The sequence below is a fragment of the Labrus bergylta genome, chromosome 16 (assembly GCF_963930695.1).
Source record: "Labrus bergylta chromosome 16, fLabBer1.1, whole genome shotgun sequence".
Classification (NCBI taxonomy): domain Eukaryota; kingdom Metazoa; phylum Chordata; class Actinopteri; order Labriformes; family Labridae; genus Labrus; species Labrus bergylta.
The window spans coordinates 21,228,646-21,255,465 of record NC_089210.1 but is presented as its reverse complement, the minus strand read 5'-3'; the positions used below and the strand labels follow the sequence as shown (position 1 = coordinate 21,255,465).

The 26,820-nt window shown below is 40.2% G+C and overlaps 1 protein-coding gene across 2 annotated transcripts in view; it reads right to left on the bottom strand.

Annotated features, from left to right (window-relative positions):
• Window positions 1-26,820, bottom strand: part of prkcab (protein kinase C, alpha, b) — a 97,646-nt gene that overhangs the window by 7,739 nt on the left and 63,087 nt on the right. Inside the window, exons 4-15 of one of the 2 annotated variants that reach the window (XM_029277790.2) lie at window positions 22,443-22,554; window positions 18,081-18,209; window positions 9,655-9,811; window positions 9,339-9,473; window positions 8,728-8,821; window positions 7,281-7,310; window positions 4,158-4,298; window positions 3,865-4,038; window positions 3,201-3,292; window positions 2,610-2,672; window positions 1,758-1,896; window positions 109-189 (exon numbers count right to left, since the gene is read on the bottom strand). In XM_029277790.2, coding sequence (XP_029133623.2) covers window positions 109-189; window positions 1,758-1,896; window positions 2,610-2,672; window positions 3,201-3,292; window positions 3,865-4,038; window positions 4,158-4,298; window positions 7,281-7,310; window positions 8,728-8,821; window positions 9,339-9,473; window positions 9,655-9,811; window positions 18,081-18,209; window positions 22,443-22,554 — 1,347 coding nt within the window. The remainder of the gene's footprint in view (window positions 1-108; window positions 190-1,757; window positions 1,897-2,609; window positions 2,673-3,200; window positions 3,293-3,864; window positions 4,039-4,157; window positions 4,299-7,280; window positions 7,311-8,727; window positions 8,822-9,338; window positions 9,474-9,654; window positions 9,812-18,080; window positions 18,210-22,442; window positions 22,555-26,820) is intronic. The other variant, XM_065964989.1, reaches the window with a different exon arrangement.

Below are 26,820 nucleotides of genomic sequence, written 5' to 3'. Positions count from 1 at the left end.
GAGTGTCTTATATCCACAGACAGAGTAATATCCACAGACTCTGACGAGCAGGGGATCTGATCCCGTACATGTAACGGGGTGGAGAGATGATAGAGAACAACATATTACCTGTCCTGCCAGCATCTCATACAGAAGAACTCCATAAGCCCACCAGTCCACTGATTTTGCATATGGCTGGTATGCTATAATCTGACAGAGACACAAAGGGAATACAATTAAATCTTGTAGAAATCATGAACACAAACTTAAACATGGCTGCAGTCAGAGACGTGCCGTCAACAGTTTCAGTGACAAACGATGTCTCTGTTACTGCTGCCAGAATCACTTTCAAACCTGTCTCTTTTCTATCAACACTGCTCGGCTCCAGAGAGCTACAGTAAAGATATCAAGAGAAACTGTGTGAACATTTCTATCATCTGAACCCCGAACTAAAAATCAACCACCATTAAATACAGTCAGCTATTTTCAGCTCCCACCACAAAGGCGCGTTCTCCTACCATCCAATTTGCCCTCCTACACCTCCCTCCCACACGCAGTCTACACACTGAGACACACAACGATAATCATGCACAAGAAAAGAGAAAATCACAGCTGCACACGCCATTTACAGAGACAGAAATGATACTATTATACAGACTGAGCACTGCGCTACAGTTTGTTACTCTGCTGTGTTAAAGGAACTACTCCGACTCTATGATCTGCAAGAGTCAGTCCTGATGCACTTCATCAGAAACACACAAAATGTGCAAAAAAACAACTGAACTGAGAGATTCTATCAGAAAGAGAGACGAGATGATAATTTCATCAGCTTGAGGGGAAATATCTGGTCTATCTTTGTCTTTAGGGGTGGAGAAATGAGAAAGTCTGTTAATGTGCGTCTCTAAATAAAGTTTCCTGTTAGAAATAAAAAGTATGGGCTTCCCTTTCCTCCCACCTGAGGGACAATTTGCTCCCTTATGAGTCAGTGCAAACAGATGGGAGAGAATATGCTACATATTTATATTTATATATACACATATATAACCAAACACACAAACATATATCTCTTTAAAAATGTGACACGATATCTTCCTGTGAACTCCGAGAAACGAGCTGAAGTGACATTTTTATTTGTCTGCACGTTTCTGGAAAGATGAAAATCAGGAAAAAAGGGAACAAACTGATTTATTTTACACTAAGAAAATGTCATTAAAATAGATTGCTTCGTCTCACAGCTTTATAAATGTGACAATTTATCATTTCAAAACGAGTTTCTTTTTAAAAGTTTCCCTTTTCCACAATTCCTGTTAAGGATGTCCAAACGTTTGTTACTTTTGTACTTCCAATACTATATATAATATAATATATAATATAATGTTTTTAAATGATGCAATCTCTGTTTTTTGAATGATAGTAATTTATGGATAGATATAGTATCGATGGTACTGGAAAGTAATCAAGACTACAGAATTGCAGGCAAACTCTTGCAATTTTTGAAAATTAAAATCAAGAAATTACTGAATATTAGGTGCCTAGGATTTGTATTTTTGTTGCCATGGTAATGAAACCAATTAAACAGGTACTTAGATTTTACTAGGATTGTATCGATGTTAAAATTCTGCTTTCATGAAAACCCTACTGCTTGTGAATTAATCCCTTAAGGTGTAGTTATAGCCAAAAATGGTTAGACACAATGACCAGCAGACCAGCCGTGTGTTATAACAGTTGCTGATCTATTATCTATTAGCATTACGGTGATTTGTACGACTCATCCTCACCTCTGGTGCGATGTAGTCCGGGGTGCCGCAGAAGGTGCGCGTGCTCATGCCGTCATACATGTTCTCCTTACACATACCAAAGTCTGCAATCTTGATGTGGCCCTCAGAGTCCAGCATCACGTTATCCAGCTTCAGATCCCTGCAGCAGAGACCCCGTGAGCATTTGTGTGCATGCATTTTTCACTTTTTTTGTTTTGTTTTTGTGACAACTGTGAAACATGCTTTATCTTCCATCTCTCAGCAGTTTGATATCTCTGCAGGACACAACATATATGCAGAGAAACAAAGAATTATTTGGCCTCTAATCATTTGTCTTTGAACATATCTCCCTTTCTTTTTCTCTTCTTCGCTCTTACAGATCAGTCTGTGTTGTTGCTCGTTTTTCATGCCTCAAATAATCTTTTCCTTCCCCTCATTCTCCACTTCAGGCAGCTAAATTTGTCATAGAGGACATCAGGATGCCAAACACAGTGCTGCTGAGTTATTGGGAGGATGGACTTGAGTTTGTGGCTGAAGTGCTGAAGAGGAACAGGGTGACCTCAGTCTCTGTCAAGCATGTCTTCTGTTTCTTTCGTATTTCTGCCTTTTTGTAGCAGGGAGATAAGTGTGGACGTACTCATCTGTCCAACAGCCTTTCCTTCTATTCCTCTATGTAGATCTTTTTATCTGATATATGGTCAATTATTGTAAAGTTAACAACAGTTGAGATAACAACAGTAGACTTCTGTTTTAAGAGATAAATCTCATGTTACAACCTTTGTGTGTGTCTTGTTTTTCATGTAACAAAGAACAGATTAGAGGTGAATGTGGTGCTCTGTTGCAATAAAACTGCTTTCTCTCTGACTCACCCACCTGTAGATGATTCCCTTTCGGTGCAAGAAAAACAAGCCGACAGCAATCTCTGCAGCATAAAACCTGCAAGAGATGGAAAAGTAAAAAGATAAATACACATCTTCACAGTCTATATTCCTCAAGTCAGGGGTTTTGCTAAACTTAAGAAAGGGATTCACGAGAATCTCTTGCCAAAAGAAGAAATATTAAAGTCCTATTTATTGGAGAAATCTGGTGCTTTAGGGGTCAAAGCAACCAGGAAGTACAAGGTTTAGAGTTTACAGTGCTGATCTCACTGTCATCAATCTAATTATACTATTTAAAGCTCCTGTGAGGAACTTTACGGTTGTGTTGCTTTTGGCATAGAGGCATCAGTAATAATGTCTGTTTCCTAACTAGATAAAAAGTCAAATAATTCAGAAAATAGTAATTTTCTATCTAAATATATATATTACACCTTTAAATCTTTACAGTGGTACTTTGTGAGGCATCTCAACTTTCTTCCAGCCTCATCACACGTCAGGCTCCGGTGCCCTACTCTGACCCTCACTTCTAGTAACAACAACATCAGATGTTGTGTACTGGATATTAATGGACCCTTCATGCACTTACACAGCCTGTGGCTCCTTGAACTTTCCCATACGCTGGATGTGATACATTAAGTCCCCCCCGTTGATGTACTCCATCACAAAGTAGAGCCGATCCTACAAAAGAAGGACGTTGTTCAACAAAAAGAGCAGCCTTCAATAGGTACAAAAGATGCAGCAGTATATCAGAGCATGAATCAGCAGTGCATTAGAATGATCCTGTGAATATCAAGTTTATATTCTCTACGGCCTTAAATCTATGGGCTCATATAAAGAGACACCTGACAGTACAGTGGCTCATACACCTTTATTATGTCTCTGAGCAGTAAATGTATTTTTTATTAAAGAGTCCTTGAGTTCCCCGCCTCTACGCACACATCTGACGTCATTGTGAATACTTTGTATTCAGGGGTGGTCTCGACTCAGTATCAGTTTCCTCTGCAGGGGGGCTACCACAAAAGAGCTCCAATAAATGTACGGCAAATACAGACGTAATAACAGATGGAAAAATACACGAGGACGCTCTGGTTTTAAATGTTGGAGGCACATTTATGATCAGGTCAAGGGAAATATTTGCATCAAGCTGTTCTGGGAGAAGCTTGCTTTTGTGTTATCTTGCTGCTAAGGCGCCCCAGGAGGTATAATGATTTCAAATAACCCTGAGTTTGTTTTTTTTATTTTTTACTCACCACAGTCTGGAAGCAGGAGTGGAGCTGCGTGAGGAACGGCGGTTTGTCTCTCTGGGCTAAAACTCTCTTCTCCACCATGGTACATTCAACATCGTCATCCTGGATCACCACGTCCTTCTTCAGGATCTTGATGGCGTACAGCTCCTCTGTTGACTTCATCTCTGCCAGCATGACCTGCAGGTGAAGGAGAAACCACAGGTCAAAGGTCAAAATGAAAAAAAGGACAAATCTGAAAACACATGCTAACAACACGTTACATTTCTGCCCTCTTTATCCGTGTTATCGCTGCTCACCTTTCCAAAGCTGCCTTTCCCCAGCAGGGCCAGGAAGTGGAAGTCGCTGAGTCGGACTCGGTCCATGTTACCGGACGGCAGGCTGAACCGCCGGTGGTCCGACGGCGTGATCACTTTCTTACCGTGGCCCAGCTTGGCTTTCTGTAGAAAGAAAAGTGAAGCTTTTAAATCAGGATAAAAACTTGTAGAGTGTTTTGGTTGTCTACGATAGATAGTATGTGCACACTTTGATAGTTAAGGATTCATATCAAAGAAAAGACAAATCTAACAAAGTTCTGTTTCTACAGTTTGAATGTTTCTTTTAAAGATAAGTAAAAATAAAGTGAAAGTAGAAGAGTTCTCCCCACTTCCAGAGTAGCCAAAAGCAGGAAGACCTTGTTGGTGCAAAAAATCTCCAAAACTTGTACGTAGTTAATAACTGTATGATGAAAAACAGAAATCACAGGTGATATAAAATGCACAAATTTTAGAATCAAATAGAAATATCTATTTCTATGTATTTCTTTAAGTCTAATGATTCTGTTTTAATCCTAGAAGCTTAGAGGACAGGGGTTGCAAATTAGCTTGGGGTAGAAACCTGTAGCCATGGCAACTACTTTGTATTTTACATATGAAGCAATGCTCACTTCATGTGTTCCTGTTAAATTAACAAAATAATAATAGAAATACAAAAATAGAAATCCAACAATAATCTCAATCCACAGAGCAGTGTAACATTCAGTTATTATTTCCATCATTGTTTGGAATTTATCATGTGTCAAAATAACATAATACTAATTTATTGGTGTCTTATATTTCACCCCTTTTAAAAGCACCATCTTATCCATTAAATCATGAGTTGACCTTACGATTTTTCATCCCCTCTAACATATTTTCACTGTACTTTGCATGCTGCTCTTTACATTATAGTACCATTTGCACAAATGTGTAATGTTGGCACACGCTCCAACTATAAAAGCTAACGCTTAGCTGCACAGTCCTAAGTCAGAATCAAACCAAGCTTCTCTCGTCTTTGCTCTACTTCATTTTTTAGAGATTTTTTTTGCCACTAACAAGTCCGATTTCCTCTCAGAGATTCAGCAGGAAATCTCTCGCGGTGCATTTTGGGAGACAGTGAGGTGGGCAGGCGGCAGGTGGCTGCCAGCATTGTGAGGTTCCCTGTAGTCATAATGACTGGTCTGCCAAGCGTGTGAATAAACAGAGCAATTAAGACCCTGCAAGCTCCCTCCCATCATGGCTGCAGTGGTTGTCTGTTTGGGTCTGATAGAGCGGAGAAAACCAGGCGACCGGCAGGGCAGGGGGGCTGCTGTCATGCCGACCATTCCTCTGACTCAGTGAGAAAGAATACTCTATAATTAATGTTGTGTGTTTGACTCGGTGTACTCCTGGTTAACTAAGAGAACAATACATTCAACATTTGGTGTCGTGGGGAGTCACTGCAGCTTTGGTTATTCATTTGTACAAAAATATCAAACAGCACGCTAATCTGAAAACTGTGTGCTGAACAAAAAACATCCAAAGGTAGAAAAAATAGTCACAAAAGAAGCTGCTTCAATTAAATTAAATTGAATGGAAAAATGACCATTGACACCTGTTGGTCAGACATGTCTGATGAAGGGCAAAGCCCGAAACGTTACAGGTGGTGATTTTTCCATGACATTTTATGAGCTGTAAATCTAATTTTGACAACCTCAGAGCAGAATAGGCCTCTAGTCCACCCTGAGATCTTCACAGGGGGGCCCAGACCCCAGGATGGGAATCAATGTCCTAAAGGGCTGTAGACTTTCTGATTATGTATTTTGAAATACTGAACTTAATTTTCACAGTTTTTACTACAAATAGCAACTCTCTCGCCTTGCAAATGATTTTTATTTTCAATGTACAAACATCCGATGTGTTCTTCATGGCAAAGTTTAAGACAATCTTTAAATCAAATGGGAAGGAGAGGGATGCCTCGCCGCTGAATTATTAAAAGATGACGTCAAACATCTAAAAGTAACTACATTTGAATTACAAAATCACCATCTCAACCTTGGATGGGGTTAATCCTGAAAACCCTGACCCAGCACAAAATACCCCCGAGTACACATGTAAAAATAAAACATGTCAAAGCAAATTTGGGATCACAAGGCTTCCAAAAGACGATACCAATGCACAGAAAGTCTGCTTTATGTCTCGCAAAGTTAAATGATTTATGAAAAGTGACATTTATGTTCATGGGAGCACTAAACACTAAGAGCTAAAACTCACATATCAATATGACATCATTGTTTTTAATTTTGGAAACCCTCCTGTGTCGATAATTGTCTCATTATAACTCTGACCTTGAAAGACATCGAGTAGTTATTTTCACATATTTACATGTTTGACATATTCCTACAGAATCAGACATAAATGATGTTCCTGCTTCAACACAATCACAAGCTGGAAGTGACACATCAGTGTCAAAGTTTTACTCAGACATAAAAAAAAAAAAACAGTCAGTCTTTTCATCGATGGTACACTGCCCCCATGTGGACGGATTTTTCATGCACGGCAAGATCCTGCCTGTGTGTGCATCCAATCATACAGTTACTGTACAAACTGTGAGTGAGTGTTCTCCATGCTTCATGTCCTAACAGCCTTCTATAGTCCAGCAGCCTAAAGGCCAAGACTAGAGAGAGGCGGGATGTGGGCTGCACTGCCAGCCAATCAGGAGTGGGCGTGAGGCTCTTTTGGCCAATGACAGTGCAAAGAAAGTGGTGAGGAAAAACATTTACTAACAACAATGCTGTGTGGTGTTTGTGTGCAACATAGGGAGTGACATGCAGCATGTTAAAGCTGCACTTTGATTTGAAATTGAATTTCAAATTTAGGTTTCATGTTGTCACTGATATGTAGTCCCTTAAATGTTTTGTGCGAGACAAAAATAGAGAAAGTGGTGCAAGGAGTGGGACATTTTTTTCATTTTGTGAAACAGGAAGCATGTAACTGTGTGCTGTTGAGAGCCTTTTGTTAGTAAATCAGATTACTTTGTGGAAGCCCAGAAGAGATCCACAAACAATCCTTACACAGTGGGTACAGTGGGAGTGATGCAAGCTAACAGCGTGGGAAAAAAAGAGACGGAGCAGGCGGGAGGGCTACCTTTAGATAGTGGATATTTAACTGGCAGGCCTAGAAGAAAGAAAAAACTCACTTAATATCGAGGTTAAAGCTCAGCTCAGAGTTCATGTGTGTCTTGTCGGGGGAAATAAAACCGCACATCTGTTTCAATCATCTGTTTACGAACTGTAAAGTGGTCGAAGCAATGGCTGGAAAAAATGAAATAAATCCTTTCTTTCTGTCACATCTGGTTGCATCTCAGCATCTCGCCCAGTTTCCACGGCAACTGCACACTTGTGTAAAGACTCCAGCCTTGGAGAAAAAGTCAAGGTCAGTGATGTACAGTGTGGAGAAAGAAGATGGAATTAAAAAAAAAAAAAAAAAAAAAGTCTCAGAGTGTGGAGGATTGCTGTAAGGAGATGACATTTACACTCTGTATTCAAACACCTGTGGACAAACGCAGGGAAGGGCTTTATTAAAAACCCACCTCGCTCTCTGCAACCTCATCCCTCTCCGCTGAATCACACACGTCTTTGCGGTGTTTAATATAGTAGCCACCTTCTACTGGTAACTTAATAATATGTAAGAGAAAAGGTTATGAGTTTTATTTAAGGACGTTTCTTAACATTAACCTTTCTGCAATACACAGACAGGCCACTAGAGAGCAACCTCACATGCATAATGACAGCATTCTGCATAGTTCTGCTTCACTTTACTCAAAATCACCAAAACACTTCACAATGCAAACATTTATTTCTGATTTCTCAGATGTTCTCTCTTGTTTTTAGAAATCCCATCAGCATAAACATCCTTTTTACTTTTGAGAAAGAGAGACAACAGGAGCGCTTCTGATATAAAAACAAATTTTGGATGGAAAGATGATCTATCAGAAGGCAAGATAAACAATCTATAAGAGTGTTTGTAACACCCTGTCGTATGTTGCTTGAGTCCTGGCAGATGCACCTGCAAAGATCACTCTGTTGTTGTAGCTGATGCAGAAACTTGTGCTGGAGCTTTATATCGGACTCGTGAAACATAAACAATTTCTGTGGTTCCTCTAGACTGCCTGAATGATTTCTACTTCTGTAACACTTTTAAAATGTGAAAGCCAGAGCTGTAGAGGAGGACAGATCTTTAAAAGACTTCCAGGTTGACTTGTAGACACATCCTATAAGAAACTATGTAGTGGGGAAAAAAAGAGTCAAAATGGTTAATTTAAGCAGCGATCTTAAATTCTAATCGTCTTTTAAGTCTGCAGATAACAAAAGCTTCCTCCACTGGGCTCCCTTCACAGCTGTTTCCACAGTCAGGGTAAGTAGCATGAATTGTTATCTGGATGTTCCTTCAGAATCAAAAAACATTCGCTTCTCTCAATGTTCTCTCAATGCCAGCAGAAGGACGAGGTTACCATAGTGACAGGAGAAAGGAACACAAAATGTGACAAAGGAAACCTGTTTTCATTGAACATGACAGTCCTCTCTGTCCTCACCTCGAACTTCTGCCGCATCTCCAGGTTGACGTCGTCCACCTCGGGGATGGGGACGTTGTAATACTCGCCCTCCTCCTGGTTCAGCAGCTTGTACCTGAGCGAGAAGAAAGATGGGAGGATGGTGACTTCTCTTTTAATCTGCACTGTTTCAATCACAATCTGCTCGCTGTTAGCGACAGCAGTGTCTCCTCTTTCTCATCCAAAAGGATAAGTCAAGTAAGATGTTAAGATGTAGAAAAGTAATGGCAGCCACACAGAAAACACTTAAAACTAAACTAAACCTCAACACAGACTATGCTGCCAAAATTAGATTAAATGCTTCCAGAAGTGTTCTGAAGTTTTTAGCTTCAGTTACTGAGTAAGACCCTTTTTTAGGAGAATCCATGGGTGTTTTTTTGCCAGTAATGTAGTCTTTTATATTCTGCATGATGCACATCTTTAGATATGATATGCATCATGTTCCTTTCTGTCCACACTGACACACAGAGAAACAAGACAGGCCCTTTTAAACGTTGTTATGTCATGGTATGCCGTTAACGCAGATAACGATAACATTTCTCTGTAGGGATTCATCTTTTGGGTAAGAAAGGTACAAAGGAACAAAGACTCACCATCCACAGTGGGGAGCTTTGAGCAACTCAGAAACTCCAAACGACATGGAGCCCATGAAGTCGTTCCGGGTGGTTCTGTCCCAATCCCAGATCTCGATGGACAGACGGCGGTCCTTATCTGATGCTTTGAGTTTACTGAATAGAAACAAGTCAACACATGGGAAGAGGGAACGGTATGAGAAGGCTGCCAAACATCTCTTCATAATTTTATTAATTTCCCCTTGTTACCTTTATAAATATCATTTTATAAAGAGCTGTATTCACCTGAAGTAAAACTTTAAAATACTTCAAAATGATCATTTTCTCTTTGACTCACAAGGTAAAGGACTCGTTCCAGCAGGGGTTGAGAGAGGAGCGGATGGTCCTGGTTTTCTGTTTGGTCTCGTTCTTCGGATCAGGGGTGAGCTTGAGCTTAACGTATGGGTCTGATAAACCGTTTGGATCCATGGGAATCAGGTTCCTGGCTTCACCCACTAGAAGAGGAAGAGAGACAAAAGAAAGTGCATCCAAATGAGTGTTTTTGTCACCATGGTGACAACATCTACTGTACATTTACATGTACTCCTCATGGGCCGACTCCCCCCGCTGCTCCATTTACAGCTTCATGTGGACACGCAACACAAATACATGTCAGCCATACAGGACGCAGTGTACACGGAGAGAGGGAGGGAAAGAAAGAAAGAGAGGGAGAGAGAGCGAGCGAATGAGCGAAGAGAGAACGGATGAACGAACAAACAAACAAACAAAAAGAAAGAAAAAGCGAGGAGAGTGAAAATGAACAGAAGGATATAAAAAGAAAGGCGTAGAGAAATAAAGAATAAAGAAATAAAAGGTGGAAAGAATGAAAACAAAAACAAGAAAATGCAAAAAGAAAAGAAAACAAAGACAGAGCGACTAAAAGAAAGAAAATGACAAAAGAAAGATAAAGGGTAAAGACAAAAGGAGATACATGCAGAAGGTAAGAAAGAACGAGAGAAGTTAGAAAGTGAGAGAAGAACAGAAAGAAAGAAAACAGAACGTAGGAAAAAAGAAAAATAAGACAGAAAGGAAGAAAAACAGAAGGAAAGAGAATGAAAGAAATGTGGAGACAGAAAGAAATGAGAGGATATAGAGTTAAAGAAAGAAAACAGAAAGAGAAAGAAATAATGAGAGAAAGAGTGAAATAGAGAAAAGAAACAAAGACAAGACAGCAAAGGAAAAAGAGACAAGAGAGAAAGAAAAGAAAAGAGACAATAGGAGACATGAATCCACCTGAAGCAACAGAACTCAAAGAGACGGAGAGCAGGACGAGATCACACTGATTCTTTAAAAGTGTGATTAGCAGCCCCTCTCTCCCCGCTCTGCATATCTGAATGTAATCAGTCGACATGCAGAACCAGAGAAAGCCTGTGATCTGTACATTTCAGGACGTCCGTGTGAACTTTCACACAAAGACATGCATGCTGAGATCCTTCATTAAAACAGTGGTAATGTATGAGCGCTCTAAAGCATCAATACACACTAATATGAAATGTCACTGCGTCTTTGTGAGGATAAAAACAGACATGTTTGACTATCAGCTCTTCAGCGCTGGATGTTACAGTAAGTAATATTTAGTAATAAGGTAACATCATTAACAGGGACAAAGAGAGAAGAAACTAACAGGCACCAAAGAGCAGGGCCTGAACCATATGTGAACAATACTGATATTAGAGAGAGAAATCTGATACCGATATATCGACCGATATCTTTCTTAGATCTATCTTCGGTTGGATATACAATATATATATATATATGTATATATACACACACACTGCATTGATCCCTCAAAAGCTGTTATCATACAGAATAACAACATACACACATTTAGAAATGAACAAAATAAGCCGAGTTATATCGGCACATATATCGGAGATAAAATAAGCCAATACAGATACCGTCACATGGTTGCTAATATCGGCCGATATTATCCGTCTAGCTCTACCAAACAATTAATTGTGCTACTTAAATTCTTAATTTTAAGTGGAAAATGTATCAACTCTGGTTATTTTTCCATACTTCCTTTCTAATATGACCAGCAAAAAGGTTAAAAGCAAAATCAAGAAACTAGATTTTAAAATAATAAACAAGAAGAACATGTTTAGTGTTATTCAGGATTTTCCTTTTTTTATGAAAATAATATACCAGGAGTTATCATATCCTTAAGTTTAACACACAAAGGACAATCAAGTTGATTTAATAATATTTAAATGTCAACTACAGTGTTATGAACTTCCATGTTTGTGCAGCAGAGGGCAGTGTAGGCGAGGGTCAGAAGCTTCTACTATGTTCATCAGAGTGTTACTTAAGCCTAATAGTTTACATTACCCACACCCTGTCGTTTTGTCTCTCTGTCTGACTGGCTGTCTGTCCCTCCCCCCCCTCCCCCCCCTCCCCCCCTCAAACACACAGACACACACACACACAGAATAAGTCACACAAAGTTGAACGCATACACAAAAAGACACACTATGATGAAAGAGGAGCAGAAGGACAATCTCAGCATCCCACATGGTAATCTAAATCCTCCCCTCTGCTGGCTGTGGCTGCAGCATCACTCGCTTCCATGGCAACGCTGGCGCCAAACAACGCCAAAGCAACTTCAACAATCCTGTAAATACATTATTGAGGAAAACACACACACACACACACACACTTGCACATTCACTCGCAGATACACAATATATATGTGCAAGACAAAACGCTGATGGATAAGTTCAAAACACCTCTCTGCACAGGTTACTTTCACTGTGCACATGTGCAGTATCTCTCTCTCTCTCTCTATTACGCACACACACGCACACACACACACACACACACACACACACACACACACACACACACACACACACACACACACACACACACACACACACACACAATGAAACATCATCATCAGAAGTGATCAAGGACCGTCTCTGCTGTCTGTTGTTGCTTAGATACAACAAGAGCCGCTTCCTTCTGTATCCTCCCCTCCCCTAGCTCCTGATAAAGGTGACCAACAAAATTAGACAAAGCGTGTTTTTTTGTCTTTATCATTTGTTTTCAGGTACAAAAGAACAAACAAAGCCGACCTGTATTATAATATGTGTTAGCCAACTTGATTTGAGAAACTAGGTTGCTTTATAATGCGCAAACATGCATGACAGAAGCATGCTTTTTTAACCGATCTGCAGTGTGAAGCATAAAAAAACACAAGGGGAACCTGCAATGATACTTTAGGTGCAATAATCTTTTATTGTTTAAAAATAATGAATGATGCAGCTTAGATTTACTCTACAAAACAGCTGTTATTGTCTCATAAAAGTCAGTGAAGTGCAGCACGAGACAAAATGAAACAAGAGGGATCTGATATTTTTATGTTTTTTTTGTTTTTTTTTTAGAGATCATTACCTCTTGAATCTGAGCTAAAAGTAGGTGTGATAAAAATATATGTGACAGCTAAAATAAAAATATGAAAAATATGCCATTTGGTTCCTGGGGTGGGTGCGTGTCTGACTGTGGTCGGCTAGCAATGTAATCTCCCAAAAAGAAGGCTTTGAAATTCAAATGTGCTGTTGCATAACAATGCCATGTGCAACCAATGAACGGCTGATAATCTGGGGGGATAGCTAGCTGCACGGCCAAAAGGGAGCTGGATGGATCCCTCCCTGCAGTGCACCGCCAGTGCCAGCGATCTGAATCACACACACACACACACACACACACACACACACACACACACACACACACACACACACACACACACACACACACACACACACACACACACACACACACACACACACACACACACACACACACACACACACACACACACACACACACACACACACACAGAAAGAAGTGAAAGTGATTCTCTTGGATGAGACATGAGTGGTGCTCTTTGTGAAAGCCCACCCACACTACTCAAACAAATCTCATTGAGCACACTGCTTTTTTTTTTACTCAGTGATTACAGATTTAAGTGAATTATTGAATGGCCTGAAGGATAATGAGATCTGTTATGACGACAGCCAAGAGAAAAATACAGTAACAGTACACCTATATTAAATTAAGATCTGCAATAAAAAGCTGTTTCATCAATGAACTGTAAACCTTTAAATGAATGATGACTTCTTTTTCTTGATTTATTTCAGAGCCCTGCTGGCAAACAAATGTAGTTTCATGAGCAGAAAATCAACCTTTTCATCGTAGATTATTCATTGATAAGTCAATGCAAAAGGCAGCTTTACCTAACAATTGACTTTATCACAGAATATCTGACATAATAAAATATTTTCAACTGATTCCAGTGAAGATCAAGGTCTGAAAATCTACCAGCTAGCCCCTTTGAAGCTCAAAGTTTGGAGCACATGGACTTTTGCTGGATTTAGGTTAACGCATTTGACCTTTTCTTTGCTTTTTCTTTTTGTTACAATAAATGTTTTTTTAAAATCCATTCAAAGAAATGAAGGGGGAAAGACCATGTGTGATGTCACAGGGTTTAGGGGCCCCTATCCTGTGGTTGTTTAAAAGGTTTAATACGGATAAGAGTGATCCGGACTTGGTAATCCACCTATTTTAAAAACTAAGTATATTAAAATCCAGCTTACTTTTAGCGGAGGACAAACTGAATTGAGAAAATGCAGAGTATAACACATAAAGTTGGCCAACCTATTAAAATAAACTCATTATCTTATAGCTGTGGACACATAAGACATTTGAGGACATCATCTCGGGCTCAGGGAAAGACTTGTAATCATTTTCTGATACTTAAACCAAAACAACAAAGAAATAACTGAGAAAATGTATAGTTAAATTAACTCCTTTTTGCAGCCTCAGTAAATCTCAGCAACCCTCAGCCCAACATTATGTGTCCTCCTTTTATTAGTCATGAGCCTTTTAAAAACCCAATATTATTCATACCACAGGCCTGATGGTGCTCCGAGTTGTGTCAGTGGAGGAAAAAAATGTACTCTTGCTCAACCAGCGGCAAACATGTCATGTTAGGAAATCTCACCGCCGTGTGTGTGCTCACTTTGTTCCCATCCTCAGATGCCCTATGAGAGTGTGTGTGTGTGTGTGTGTGTGTGTGTGTGTGTGTGTGTGTGTGTGTGTGTGTGTGCGCGCCTGCATGTTTACCTTTCCTTACATCTACAGAACAAATATCTCCTCATGCCCACAGGTTATTTATGTCACCTAAGCTCGTAGACGTCGACCAGGAGGAGGAGCAATAGATGAATGAAGGAGGTAATGGGAAGGATAGGAGAGAAGGAAAAAATGAGAACAGAAGGCAACACGATAACAAGACAGAGGATGCAGAGGAAGAAGAAGGTAAAGGTCAAGTCAAGTACGGTTTCTGCTGGTTTAAAAAATAGAAGATGATAGAAATAAAGGGTAGCCATGGTTGTTTTATTATTGAGGGAGAAAAGGAAGGAAGAAAAAAAAAACAGATTAGACTGGTGCTCAGCAGGGAAAAAGGAATGACAAGAGAGGGGGGTGACATGCTGAGGTCTCAAAGGAACAAGTGAGAGAAGATAACAAGAAACGTCAATATCGGAAGAAGAAGGTATGGAGAGACAGAGGGGAAAGGATGAGAGGAGGGGGGGGTTACAGAAAGAGAGAGAGAGAGAGACCAGGAGATGTGTCTCTTTTCTTCGCTGGATGGATTTAATCAAGTTTACATGTGTGCGCTGACCCAGACAGGCTCGCCTCTTGTCTGCAGGAGCCCGAGAACAAGTTGAGGCTTCACTGCTGCTCAGACTATTGCTAATATAAATGAAGGGGGAGGGGGGAAACATTTTGCAGGGTGCCCCATTTAAACAGCAGTCCACACACTAAGGAGAGCAATCCTAGTGGCAGTCTGTATGTAATTAATGAGTATTAAAAAGAAACATCCTGTGAAGAAACACATCACAAAACTATCATTGATGAATGGAGTCATCTTTCAGGTGGTTCGTCAATGATTGATGTTCCCAGCTCGACAGATTTGAGGAGGGGCTGCTTTTGTCTTATTTTTATTTGTTGTATTTTAAGCTTTGGACTGTTTAATACACTAAAAGCCATTTGAAAATACCACCATCATAAGGGGCGGCTGTGGCTCAGTTGTTAGGGTATAGGTCGTCTCTCAACCGGAAGGTCGGGGGGTTCGATCTCCAGCTCCTGCTGCCACATGTCCGTTGTGTCCTTGGGGAAGACACTTAACCTCGAGTTGCTTCCACTGCTTCTTTGTCGTCATAAGTAAATACTGATGGAGTCCATTTAGATAGCAGCACCTACCATCAGTATTGTAACCTGTGATGTAAAAGTGCTTTGAGTCGTCAGAAAACTAGCAAAGCGCGACACAAGCTCAAATCCATTTACCATTTACAGATCCTGTTCAACTGCGATGTGTGTTTCCACAAACTGACACATTGAAAGGTGGTAAAAAAAACATTAGCAGATGAATTAAAAAATACACATAATCACTTTTTTGCGGCTTTGAAAATGACAGACAGAGCAGCTGCATGATGAAGGGAAAATAAACAGAAACACAGTTTGCAATTTCACTAAATATCAGACGCTACATATGCCAGCAGCAGGTGCAGCCGATCACACTGCAGCACCAGTGTGAAGCAAATACTTTCATAAGTGATGGGACATTCTGGTGTTTGTAGGAATACAAATCAGAGCACAAGCAGATGAGGGAAGATCATAAAGCATTACGGCCGTCTCTCTGGCTTGAAAGTGAGCCGGTTTCGCTTTCACTTGTGTCCGTTTGGCCTGATCTGAAAAGACTGGGGTAACCATGTCAACGAGTCCCGCGCTGTCATCACTGTTTATGCTCTGCCTCGTTTCCTCATCCTCGCTGACGGCGGCCGTCACATCAGACACAGATTCAAACTCACAGCCAAGGACATGAAAAGAATGTGTAACTGAAAGTGTTTTTTCAGCAGATGAAACCTCCATCAGCAGTGAAACAGACAAAAGAATTGGATTTTGTGTACAGCGGGGGAAATAAAAAGACTGAAACGCAATTAACTAAAAAGCACTGTGAGCAAAGCTGACAGAAGACTACTGTGAATACAACCTCGTCTTATTCCATTTTTCTTCCATCTGGTAGACCAAAAAAAACAAACAAACAAACAAACAAATGAACAAACATATAGTTATGAAAGCAATATATTTCCAGTCAATCACATCCTTCACTGTGAGGCTGGAGGTTACTCCTGTCTGATCCCCACTCAGGAACACTTTATTGGCCTCAGCGCTTATATTCCCTGACCACCTCTGTCTTGCTGTTTGCTGTGTGTGTGCATGTGTGACCGTGTGTGTATGTGTGTGGGTGTGTGTGTGTGTGTGTGTGTGTGTATGTGTGTGTGACAGAGAGAGAATAGTCGTGAAACTAACACAGCAGTCATTCCTCTCCCTGCCACAAGCGTTTTTAACAGCAGCCTGTTGTCCACTCCGGGTGCTGCTTTTTGACTGACAGGATAATTTGGAGGTGTCTAACACACACACACACACACACACACACACACACACACACACACACACACACACACACACACACACACACACACACACACACACACACACACACACACACACACACACACACACACACACACACTCTGGTTAAAAAGGCAGTTAATTTTGAGTGCTGACACAGACGCACACTATGCGTTTTTAAGAGTCCTCTGGAGGAATTTCTTGTTCTTGTAAAGCAAAGTGACCAATCATTTAAGAATTCTATCTTTTCAAAGTGAACTATCTATACCCCTACTTTTTGTTGCTTTTTGTTTTCTCAAGCATTGGCAAAAGAACAGTCAACCTTATTACTCACTGTTCAATGTGCAGGGTAACTCACTCTATCTATATTTGGTTTACACCAGGGGTTACAAGCATTCAAAAACATAAGAAAGAAATGATCAATCTAATTGCTGATAGTCTTGTTTTGCTTTGATTGGTCATATAGAGGCATCAGTATTAACTCAGCCTGATTCATAACCAGCTAAAAACTCCTCACAGGAGCTTTAATGAGCTAACAAACAAGTACGCTGAGCCTAAAGACTGATACCAACAAACTTAATATTCTAACATATAAATAAGATAGTCCAGAAAAACAGCACAATCAACCATAAGCATCTACTGTACATTATTTGTCTGATATTTGTAAAAATATCCCTGCAATGCACTTACAACACAAACATGGCTGAAAGGTCAAACTCAGTCACTTGAATGAGTTGAGGTGACACGTAGAGTAAATGGAGGATGATAACAACCTGTGCAGCTTAGATCTTGGAGTGAACCAGCACAGATAAAGTGTTGGATTTAAAATGTCAAATTGTTGCCCAACCTCACCACAGAGCTGTAGACGATCAACAAAGGTATATTCCGTATTTGGCTGAAGTGACAGAAATATAATTTTAATCAAATAAAATACTGAGTTAATCAGTTTAATCCGGACACAGGAGTAGGACTTTCTCTCTCTCTGATTTTTGAAATAGTTCAGCGTTGTATTTATGCAGGTAGAGTTGATACTCCTTTTAGTGTCACCTGAGGTACATGCAGAAATAACACACTTCTAATTCACACATGGCAGCTGAACAATTGAAGTATGAATCATGTCAGACATTTCCTGAAAAGTTTGGGTAAAAAGAACCTGCTCTCAATCACATCAGGGAGCCTGTGCACTCACGTCACTCTGAGGCTGAGTAATAAAAAAGAACTGCAAACACCACCACTAGAAATGACACCAACCTGTGACGTGTAGTCTGTCCAAGTTGACCTCGATCTTGAGGAAGAGGCGACCCCGGCGCTCCGTGTGGTCCGTCCCGCACAGGCTGGGCACGTTGACCACACACTGCTTGTGCACGTTCATGTCGCAGGCTGGAGAGACACAGAGAGGAGCAAAATGTGTGTTAAGTTTCTGTCAAGAACTAATATTCTTTAAAGCCTCATGTTAACGGGAGAATGGACCATTTTGTATGTGCATTTAAGGTTGACTTTGTGTGCACATCAAAGAAGGACAGGTCGGGATAAGCAGGGTTGATTGTTGAGTTCTTTAGGTGTCTGTGAAATACCGCCATTGAGGAAAATCTGTTTGTTTTGGATTACGTATGGTGAAAGAAACTGGAATCAACTCAATTCTTCTATGCAAGAAGTTATTTTACACCAAACAGAAAGAGGATAACAAGATCATCAAATCTGAAATACTAGAGTATTAGCTAAAGCAGATGAAGAAACTCTGGCAGGAGAATAAAATACTGCTGGTGTTGGAGAGATATCACAAATTATGAGGATTTGAAGTTCTGTGCCAAATCATTGAAAACAATAACAAAGATTTTTCTTCATTATGTCGGTTGTTTGCAACTTGGAGGGCTCTAATTCCAAAATAGATAAATCCTAGCCTTTGAAGGAGTTAAACTAAAATATTGTGCACTAAACATTGAGTGTCAAATGACAGGTTATTTAAGATATATTGTACAATGAATATAAAACATGTCTCAGAGGGTGTGTGCTCTACATGGCAGCAAATAAAGAATACTTTCCTCTATCAGATGTAAGGCTATTTTAGGTCAAAAATAAATGTATGAGCTGCTTTTATTCCTAGATTTGTGAGTACAAAATACTAAAATAAACCTTTAAGCAGCTTCTTATGATCTGTCCTTATACATCTTTGCAGAGCCACCCACTGGACTTCACATGAACAAACACTTAAACATTTAGGTACTGAAGTACAAATAATGCTTGTCTAGTGTTCAGTCTTTGAATAGTACAGACTCTGACCCACAAACAGATGCATGCAGGGTGCCGACCCAAAGTTGCAAAAGATTTGTAAAGAGTTTATTCAGTACTTTCTTTTTTCCTTCAGACGCATAAAAATGAAGCCGGTTTCCTCAAAGGTGCAGAGAAGCACTTAACATCAATAAGTAATAGAAACATTACTTTGGAATAAACACTGTGAGCAGATAAGAGCTCCATCAAGTGGAAAAGCTGGGTTGGATATTTTAGGAAATATACAGAATGATCGCAAAAATAGAGAAGAGTTATGTTTAAGAGTAAATATAGACTTAGGTATACCTCGAACCATACCATACTGTACCATACCATACCATACAATACCATACAATACCATACCATACTGTACCATACCATACCATACAATACCATACAATACCATACCATACTGTACCATACAATACCATACCATACTGTACCATACCATACCATACAATACCATACAATACCATACCATACTGTACCATACCATACCATACAATACCATACCATACTGTACCATACCATACAATACCATACAATACCATACCATACTGTACCATACCATACCATACAATACCATACAATACCATACTGTACCATACCATACCATACAATACCATACAATACCATACCATACTGTACCATACCATACCATACAATACCATACCATACTGTACCATACCATACCATACAATACCATACAATACCATACCATACTGTACCATACTGTACCATACCATACCATACTGTACCATACTGTACCATACTGTACCATACAACACCATACTGTACCATACTGTACCATACAATACCATACCGTACCATACTGTACCATACAATACCATACTGTACCATACCATACTATACCATACTGTACCATACTGTACCATGCAATACCATACAATACCATACCATACCATACTGTACCATACTGTACCATACCATACTGTACCATACCATACTATACCATACTGTACCATACCATACTGTACCATACTGTACCATGCAATACCATACAATACCATACCATACTGTACCATACAATACCATACTGTACCATACCATACTGTACCATACAATACCATACTGTACCATACCATACCATACTGTACCATACAATACCATACTGTACCATACCATACTGTACCATACCATACTGTACCGTACCATACTGTACCATACAATACCATACTGTACCATACAATACCATACCGTACTATACCATACCATACCATACTATACCATACTTTACTATACCATACTGTACTATACCATACCATACTGTACCATACCGTACTATACCATATCATACTGTACCGTACTATACCATACCATACTATACCATATGTACTATACCACAGCATACTGTACTATACCATAGCATACTATACTATACCATACTGTACTATACAATACTGTACCATACTTTACTATACCATACTGTACTATACCATACCATACTGTACCATACCATACTTTACCATACAATACAATACCATACTTTACTATACCATACTGTACTATATCATACCATACTATACCATACCATACTGTACTATACCATACCATATTATATCATACCATACTGTACCCATCAAACCATACCATACCATACTATAAAATACCATACTGTACTATACCATATTATACCATACCCATCAAACCATACCATACTGTATTATACCATACCATACCATATTATACTGTACTATACCATACCATACTGTACCATACCATACTGTACTATACCATACAATACCATACTTTACTATACCATACCATACTGTACTATATCATACCATACTATACCATACCATATTGTACTATACCACATTATACCATACCCATCAAACCATACCATACCATACTGTACTATACCATACCATATTATACTGTACTATACCATACCATACTATACTATACCATACTGTACTATACCATACCATATTATACCATACCATACCATACTGTACCCATCAAACCATACCATACTATACCATACTGTATTATACCATACTGTACTATACCATACCATACTGTACCCATCAAACCATACCATACTATACTATACTGTACTATACCATACTGTACTGTACTATACCATACCATACTGTACCTATCAAACCATACCATACTATACCATACCATATTATACTGTACTATACCATACCATACTATACCATACTGTACTATATCATACCATATTATACCATACCACACTGTACCTATCAAACCATACCATACTATACCATACTGTACTATACCATACTGTACTATACCATACCCATCAAACCATACCATACTGTACTATACCATACCATACTATACCACACTGTACCCATCAAACCATACCATACCATATTATACCATACTGTACCATACCATACCCATTAAACCATACCACACTGTACTATACCATACCATATTTACCATACTATACTATACCAGAACATTTGTTCCTCCTTGTTTCCTCCTCTGTCCCTTCCTGCTCCCTAACTTTCTCCCTAACATCCTCCTCCTCTGTATGCTCTGTCCTCCAGCTTACTTTCTGTCTTCCTCTCCCAACCATCCATCTCTCCTGCTCTCTCTCTCTCTCCTGTCCTCCCCTCACCTCCCCTCACCTCCCCTCTCCGGTGAGCTTGTCAGGCTGACTTGCTGGGAGGAGACAAGGAGCAGGGAAGCAGCTCATAATGACGGTGGGTTCCCCTACATCAATTTGTTCTGGTGTGCTCCCATTACCATCTGCGATGAGGCCGCCACCAGAGACCAGCAGACGAATGGAAGAAAGAGGGGGACAGGGAGAGGAGGAGAGAGGGAGGGTGGGTGGGTGGGTGATGGATGGAGAAAACATGGGAAAGGTAAGAAGGGACAGAGAAGGGACACTAAGGTTGAGGGACAAATGATGCAGAGGAAAAGGGTGAAGGATATGTGGGAGTAAAGAGAGAAAAACTTGGAAGCACAGATAGAAGAAGGAGGAGGAGGAGAAGAAGAATTAAAATTTGGGAAATACAGTACAGGATGGGGTAAAACATGCAAAGAAAGAAAGGAAGTGTGGGTGGAAAGAATGGGAGCACAGGGTGGGACGAGGGGTTTTTCTGCCGGGGTCTGCAGATGTGGCTGCATGTAGTACAGTACCAGTCTATTCCCATCTGTTCTCATTAGAGCCGCCTCTACCAGCACAGCACATTTGACACAGGTGCGCACACACACACACACACACACGCACACACACACACCCACACACACACACACACACACACACACACACACACACACACACACACACACACACACACACACCCACACACACACAGATGCAGACAGGGTGTGTGTACTCACTGTCACATTTCATCCCCTGGTGGATGAGGCCGTAGAGCAGCGAGCCGCAGTGGTCGCAGAAGGTGGGACTGCCATATGAGTGGATCTTGAACTTGTGTTTGCTTCTGGGGTCCTGAACAACATAAAAAGAAAGGTATTGTACAACCACACATTAGTAGATATCAATTAACTGGTGAAAGGGTTTATTTCTCAAAAACACATATTTATGGTCATTTTCAGAAAAACAAGAAAGGAGCGCACATGATCGTAAAGCTAAAGACTTTTTCCTGCTGCTGGTGAGACTTCACTGAGGGCCTTTTTTGTTGCTGGACAGACTTAAAAATACTTCTTCAGGTCACAAAGCTCTCGTATGAATATTTAGGAGGCATAGTACGAGGTTTAAAGGAATCTATTGGGGCTTAACTTTTAGAAAAGAAAAAGAGGAAAATGTTTCATCATAATGTTTCATGTTTTCATCATAACTTCAAAAACATCAGGATTCATAAATGTTTCTTTCATACAACATCAGTTCATCACTCATCTGCGTAATGTCTCCATCAGGGATTCAGATAATAAGTAATTGCAAAAAAACATTCAAACACATCCCATTTGGATTTGCCTCATTGGCACACTAAACTGCATTTCACAGTAGTTTTCTAAGTATGGGATGGATAAGTTATATTCAAATCAAACTATGAATAATCTGCATAATAACCATTGTATCATTAGTGGATCAGAGTAAAAGAAAGAAGGAAAGAAGCACCCAGATGGAAATGTCAGGCTGTTATCAGTACGTGGGAATGTGTCAGGTTGGAGTGTTTTTATGCTTAGTGTCAGTTCTCTCCATCTTGTCATCCGGGAAGGTTTCCCAGTAACCCTCCCCGTTTCAGTCTTCAGATGTGATTAAAGCACAAAAACACAGCGTACAGTGATCGTGCGCTGCCAGGAGCGCTGTAACTGAGCAACTGTTGTTCTTGGACGGAACATCTGGCACTGAGGCTGGGTAAAGAAATCAAGATAACAAGCATAGAGGGACTGATGCTCTGATAAAATTCAAAGGAATCTTACTTTCATCAAAGTATCATCAAAAATCATAATGCAGCCAATGTAAGAGGTCATGTTTGTGTCATTTGTTTCACATGAATTATGTATCAGACAGAATATGTTTACATATTTACAACAAGAGCAGAATTAAGAGCAATTATCAGTAAATTTGCATTGCAAAACAAATATTGTATGTGTCTAAAACTTGCATTTTGTTTATGCAAAGCTGTATTGAAATTTAATGTTGTTTGAAGTTCTGAAGGTTTTGCTTGTTGTTGAGCCGAATCTTGTGGGTGTGACCAACATCATGTAGCTATTGGCTATTAGCTAGTCTCAATGGGAGCGACACGTTGGTATAACATCCACGGCAACAGTTCAAAGATGACACCGACACCTGGATGACTGAAAACCTACACAGATGTTATCATATGTTGTTTTAAAAAAGTACAACTTTGGATTTGGAAACACAAGTTTTTGATTTGCATTTATCCATATTTTAATCTTAAATCATTTTGATTTTAACAGAGAATGTAGATTCAAAAGTTTCCCTCTAAAATCTATTCTGTGATTTAAGTTGAATAAGATTTGCTAAAGATGTTTCTAAAGTTTTGCTTTTTCACTTGCTCTGTCTGAATGCATATTAAAGACAAAATGTAAACCACATATCCATGCATTCATTGTACAATAACAGGATCTGTCAAGTTTCTGTCGTTGGATTGGTTCATATTTTTCTCTGAGGTTAGCTAATTTCCACAGTCACCACAAAACAAACATGGCTGTAATTAAAGCCCTGCAAATGAGGGTGGGTGAACCTCCACCAGCATCGCATCCATCACGCTGAAATGTGTCAGAACGGCTGCGTGTGTAATTATACAGGCCACTGACTGAGTAAGTGGGCCCACATTACGGAGAAGTGCCTTTTTTTTGTCCCACATAAACATACTAAATCGAGCAAACAGCGTAGCGGCAGAAGAAGACAGAGAGTGACATGGCAGCAGGGAGACGTAGAGAGGAGAGTCTGTGTGTGAAAGAGGAGGCGAGCCGCTGGGAGCTTTTGGGTGTGATTGACAGGGGAGTGAGTCACTGGTGCGAGGGTCCCGGAAAAGTCTAATTGGCATGTTCTCATTTTGGTAAGCTCGCTTATTTTTAGCTCTTATCCTCTGGCCTTTCCTGGAGGCTTTTCTTGAGACATAAAAGAAACAAAACAAAAAAAAGAAACAGATGGCGTCATGGTCATGCCCCTCGTGTCCTGACGCTGATCTCCTGGGTCTCTATCCTCCATCCTGCATGATAACTCGTTCTTTTCAGCTTTCTAATGTCGGGGAACATTGGGTTTATCTTTAAAGGAACTTGCTGAGTGGACAACAGACACCAGGGACTCAGGCTGCTTCAGAGAGGATACCATCTCCCAGTCTCTATTACTTTCTTTTTATTGACTTTATCAGCCGTCTGCCTCACTTTCTTCCCCTCCAAGTCTCTGGACAGAGAGCCTCTGATGCTTCTCACATTTATTGGAAACCATCTCTGTCACACTGTGTCATTGTCTCCGTGGCTGTGCTCCCCCCGCCTCCTGGGAGTCATGGGCAAAATTAAAATGGCAGGGCTTTCCTCTCACAGTCATGAGCATCCTAAGCGACTCAATGCAGCCCGTTGCACGAAGAGTCTTGGTGTAAAATCTGTTCGGCCCCTCAGGCTTTCTGCATGTCAGTGAATGTGTGTGTGTGTGTGTGTGTGTGTGTGTGTGTTTGCATGCCTGCTTTTATTCCACCCTTAAGGTTCATCTCACAGCCTTGTGTTGGTGCAGAAAGGCAGAAAAGCACAGATGCATGAAACAACTTAAGCTGAGACACAAACACCGAACTCTCCTTTGCCTCTTCTCCTCACCTCTTCTGACTCATATTATCTTTCTGCTTGGGCTCAAAGCGTCAGGAGTTTATGAAAAGCTGCAGACACTGAATTGAAACCTTTCAGGGAAGGTTTGTTTAAGGACTGATTACAGGAGCATTGTATTAGACTGCACTTATATTTATGATGCAGAACCTTAAATAAAATACAGCTATAAAAGCTGTATTATATTTTGTTAGATTATTATAAGTTCCAAGTTTTTAAAGCTTTAATGTCTTTTTTTTAAATGTGGTTGCAAACCTCGGCAAAGTCCAACTCTGACAAGTTTGAAGCTAAGTCATGTATGAGGGTTTAACTGTTTTGTTTTTTGTAGCCTGATGTAGATTTTGGTGTAATGGCAATTGCAAAATTTTAAACTTGGGGTGCATTTGTAAAGGTTGTCTTTCTGAGCAGAACATGGATATATTATGGACTTTTTTTTGGCAATAGAGGTGAAACTAGGGCGATGCTTACTTCCATGTTGGACTACCAGATATGTGGCATTCTTCACTATTCATCATCAGTAATCAAAAAGGACTGACAGTATCACCTGAAATGCTTTAGCAACAGTTCACTTGAACACACTGACAAAGCTTCTTTACGGTCCAAAAACAGTTTCAAGAAACTCAAAAGGAAAATGCAGTGAGTGAGATTGAGCTGTTCTTTCCTTTTGTTGATTACGCATCAGACTGAATATTGTACGGAACATTTCAATGTGCAAACACTTGAAGAGGCAGCACTACTGGCTGCTTTCATCATGGCCCAAACTGCCACATTAAACCAAGCAATTTAGCAGGGAGTCAATATGATGTACCATGTCCAGATTTCAAGAGCAACACGCTCTTGAGTATTGAGAGAAGACTGACCCTGCACTTGTGCATTTCCCGTGCCACTTCACATGGCTGCACATGCAAACATGCATGCACATATGAGAAACATGCATGCATGCATCACACAAACATGTCCTTATGACGCTGAAGCAGAAGTAAATAATACATTAAAAGCTGGGTTTACACACAGCCAGAGAAGTCATCATCTCTCTGCTCTCAGCTCTTTAAACCCTGGACATGATGCTGTTCTGGGGAAAGATTCTGGCGCACAAACTGTTGACACAAACAGACAGAGCTGCTGAGGCGAAACCAGGAGGGAAGTTGGTTCAAGTGAGGGCGAGATGACGGCGCTGCCAAATTCCTCAGAGCGAAACCAGGATCACATCAAGCAGGAGAGGAGGAAGAGGTCGTTGATGAGAGTAGAGGGAGGATGAGTGAAACATGGTGGTTGCTAATTTTTTTTAGACATTTTATCACTGAGAGGCAGCCTGCCACAACAGGTAACGCATGAAATATGTTCGGGATTAAGTGGTAAACACGAGACCCTTCAGAGCTCACTTCAAACTGACACATAAATTAGGTTTTGGCCACAAAGTGATCTTGAGGTTCCTGTCTTTGTCTACATGCAACATAAGGCATAT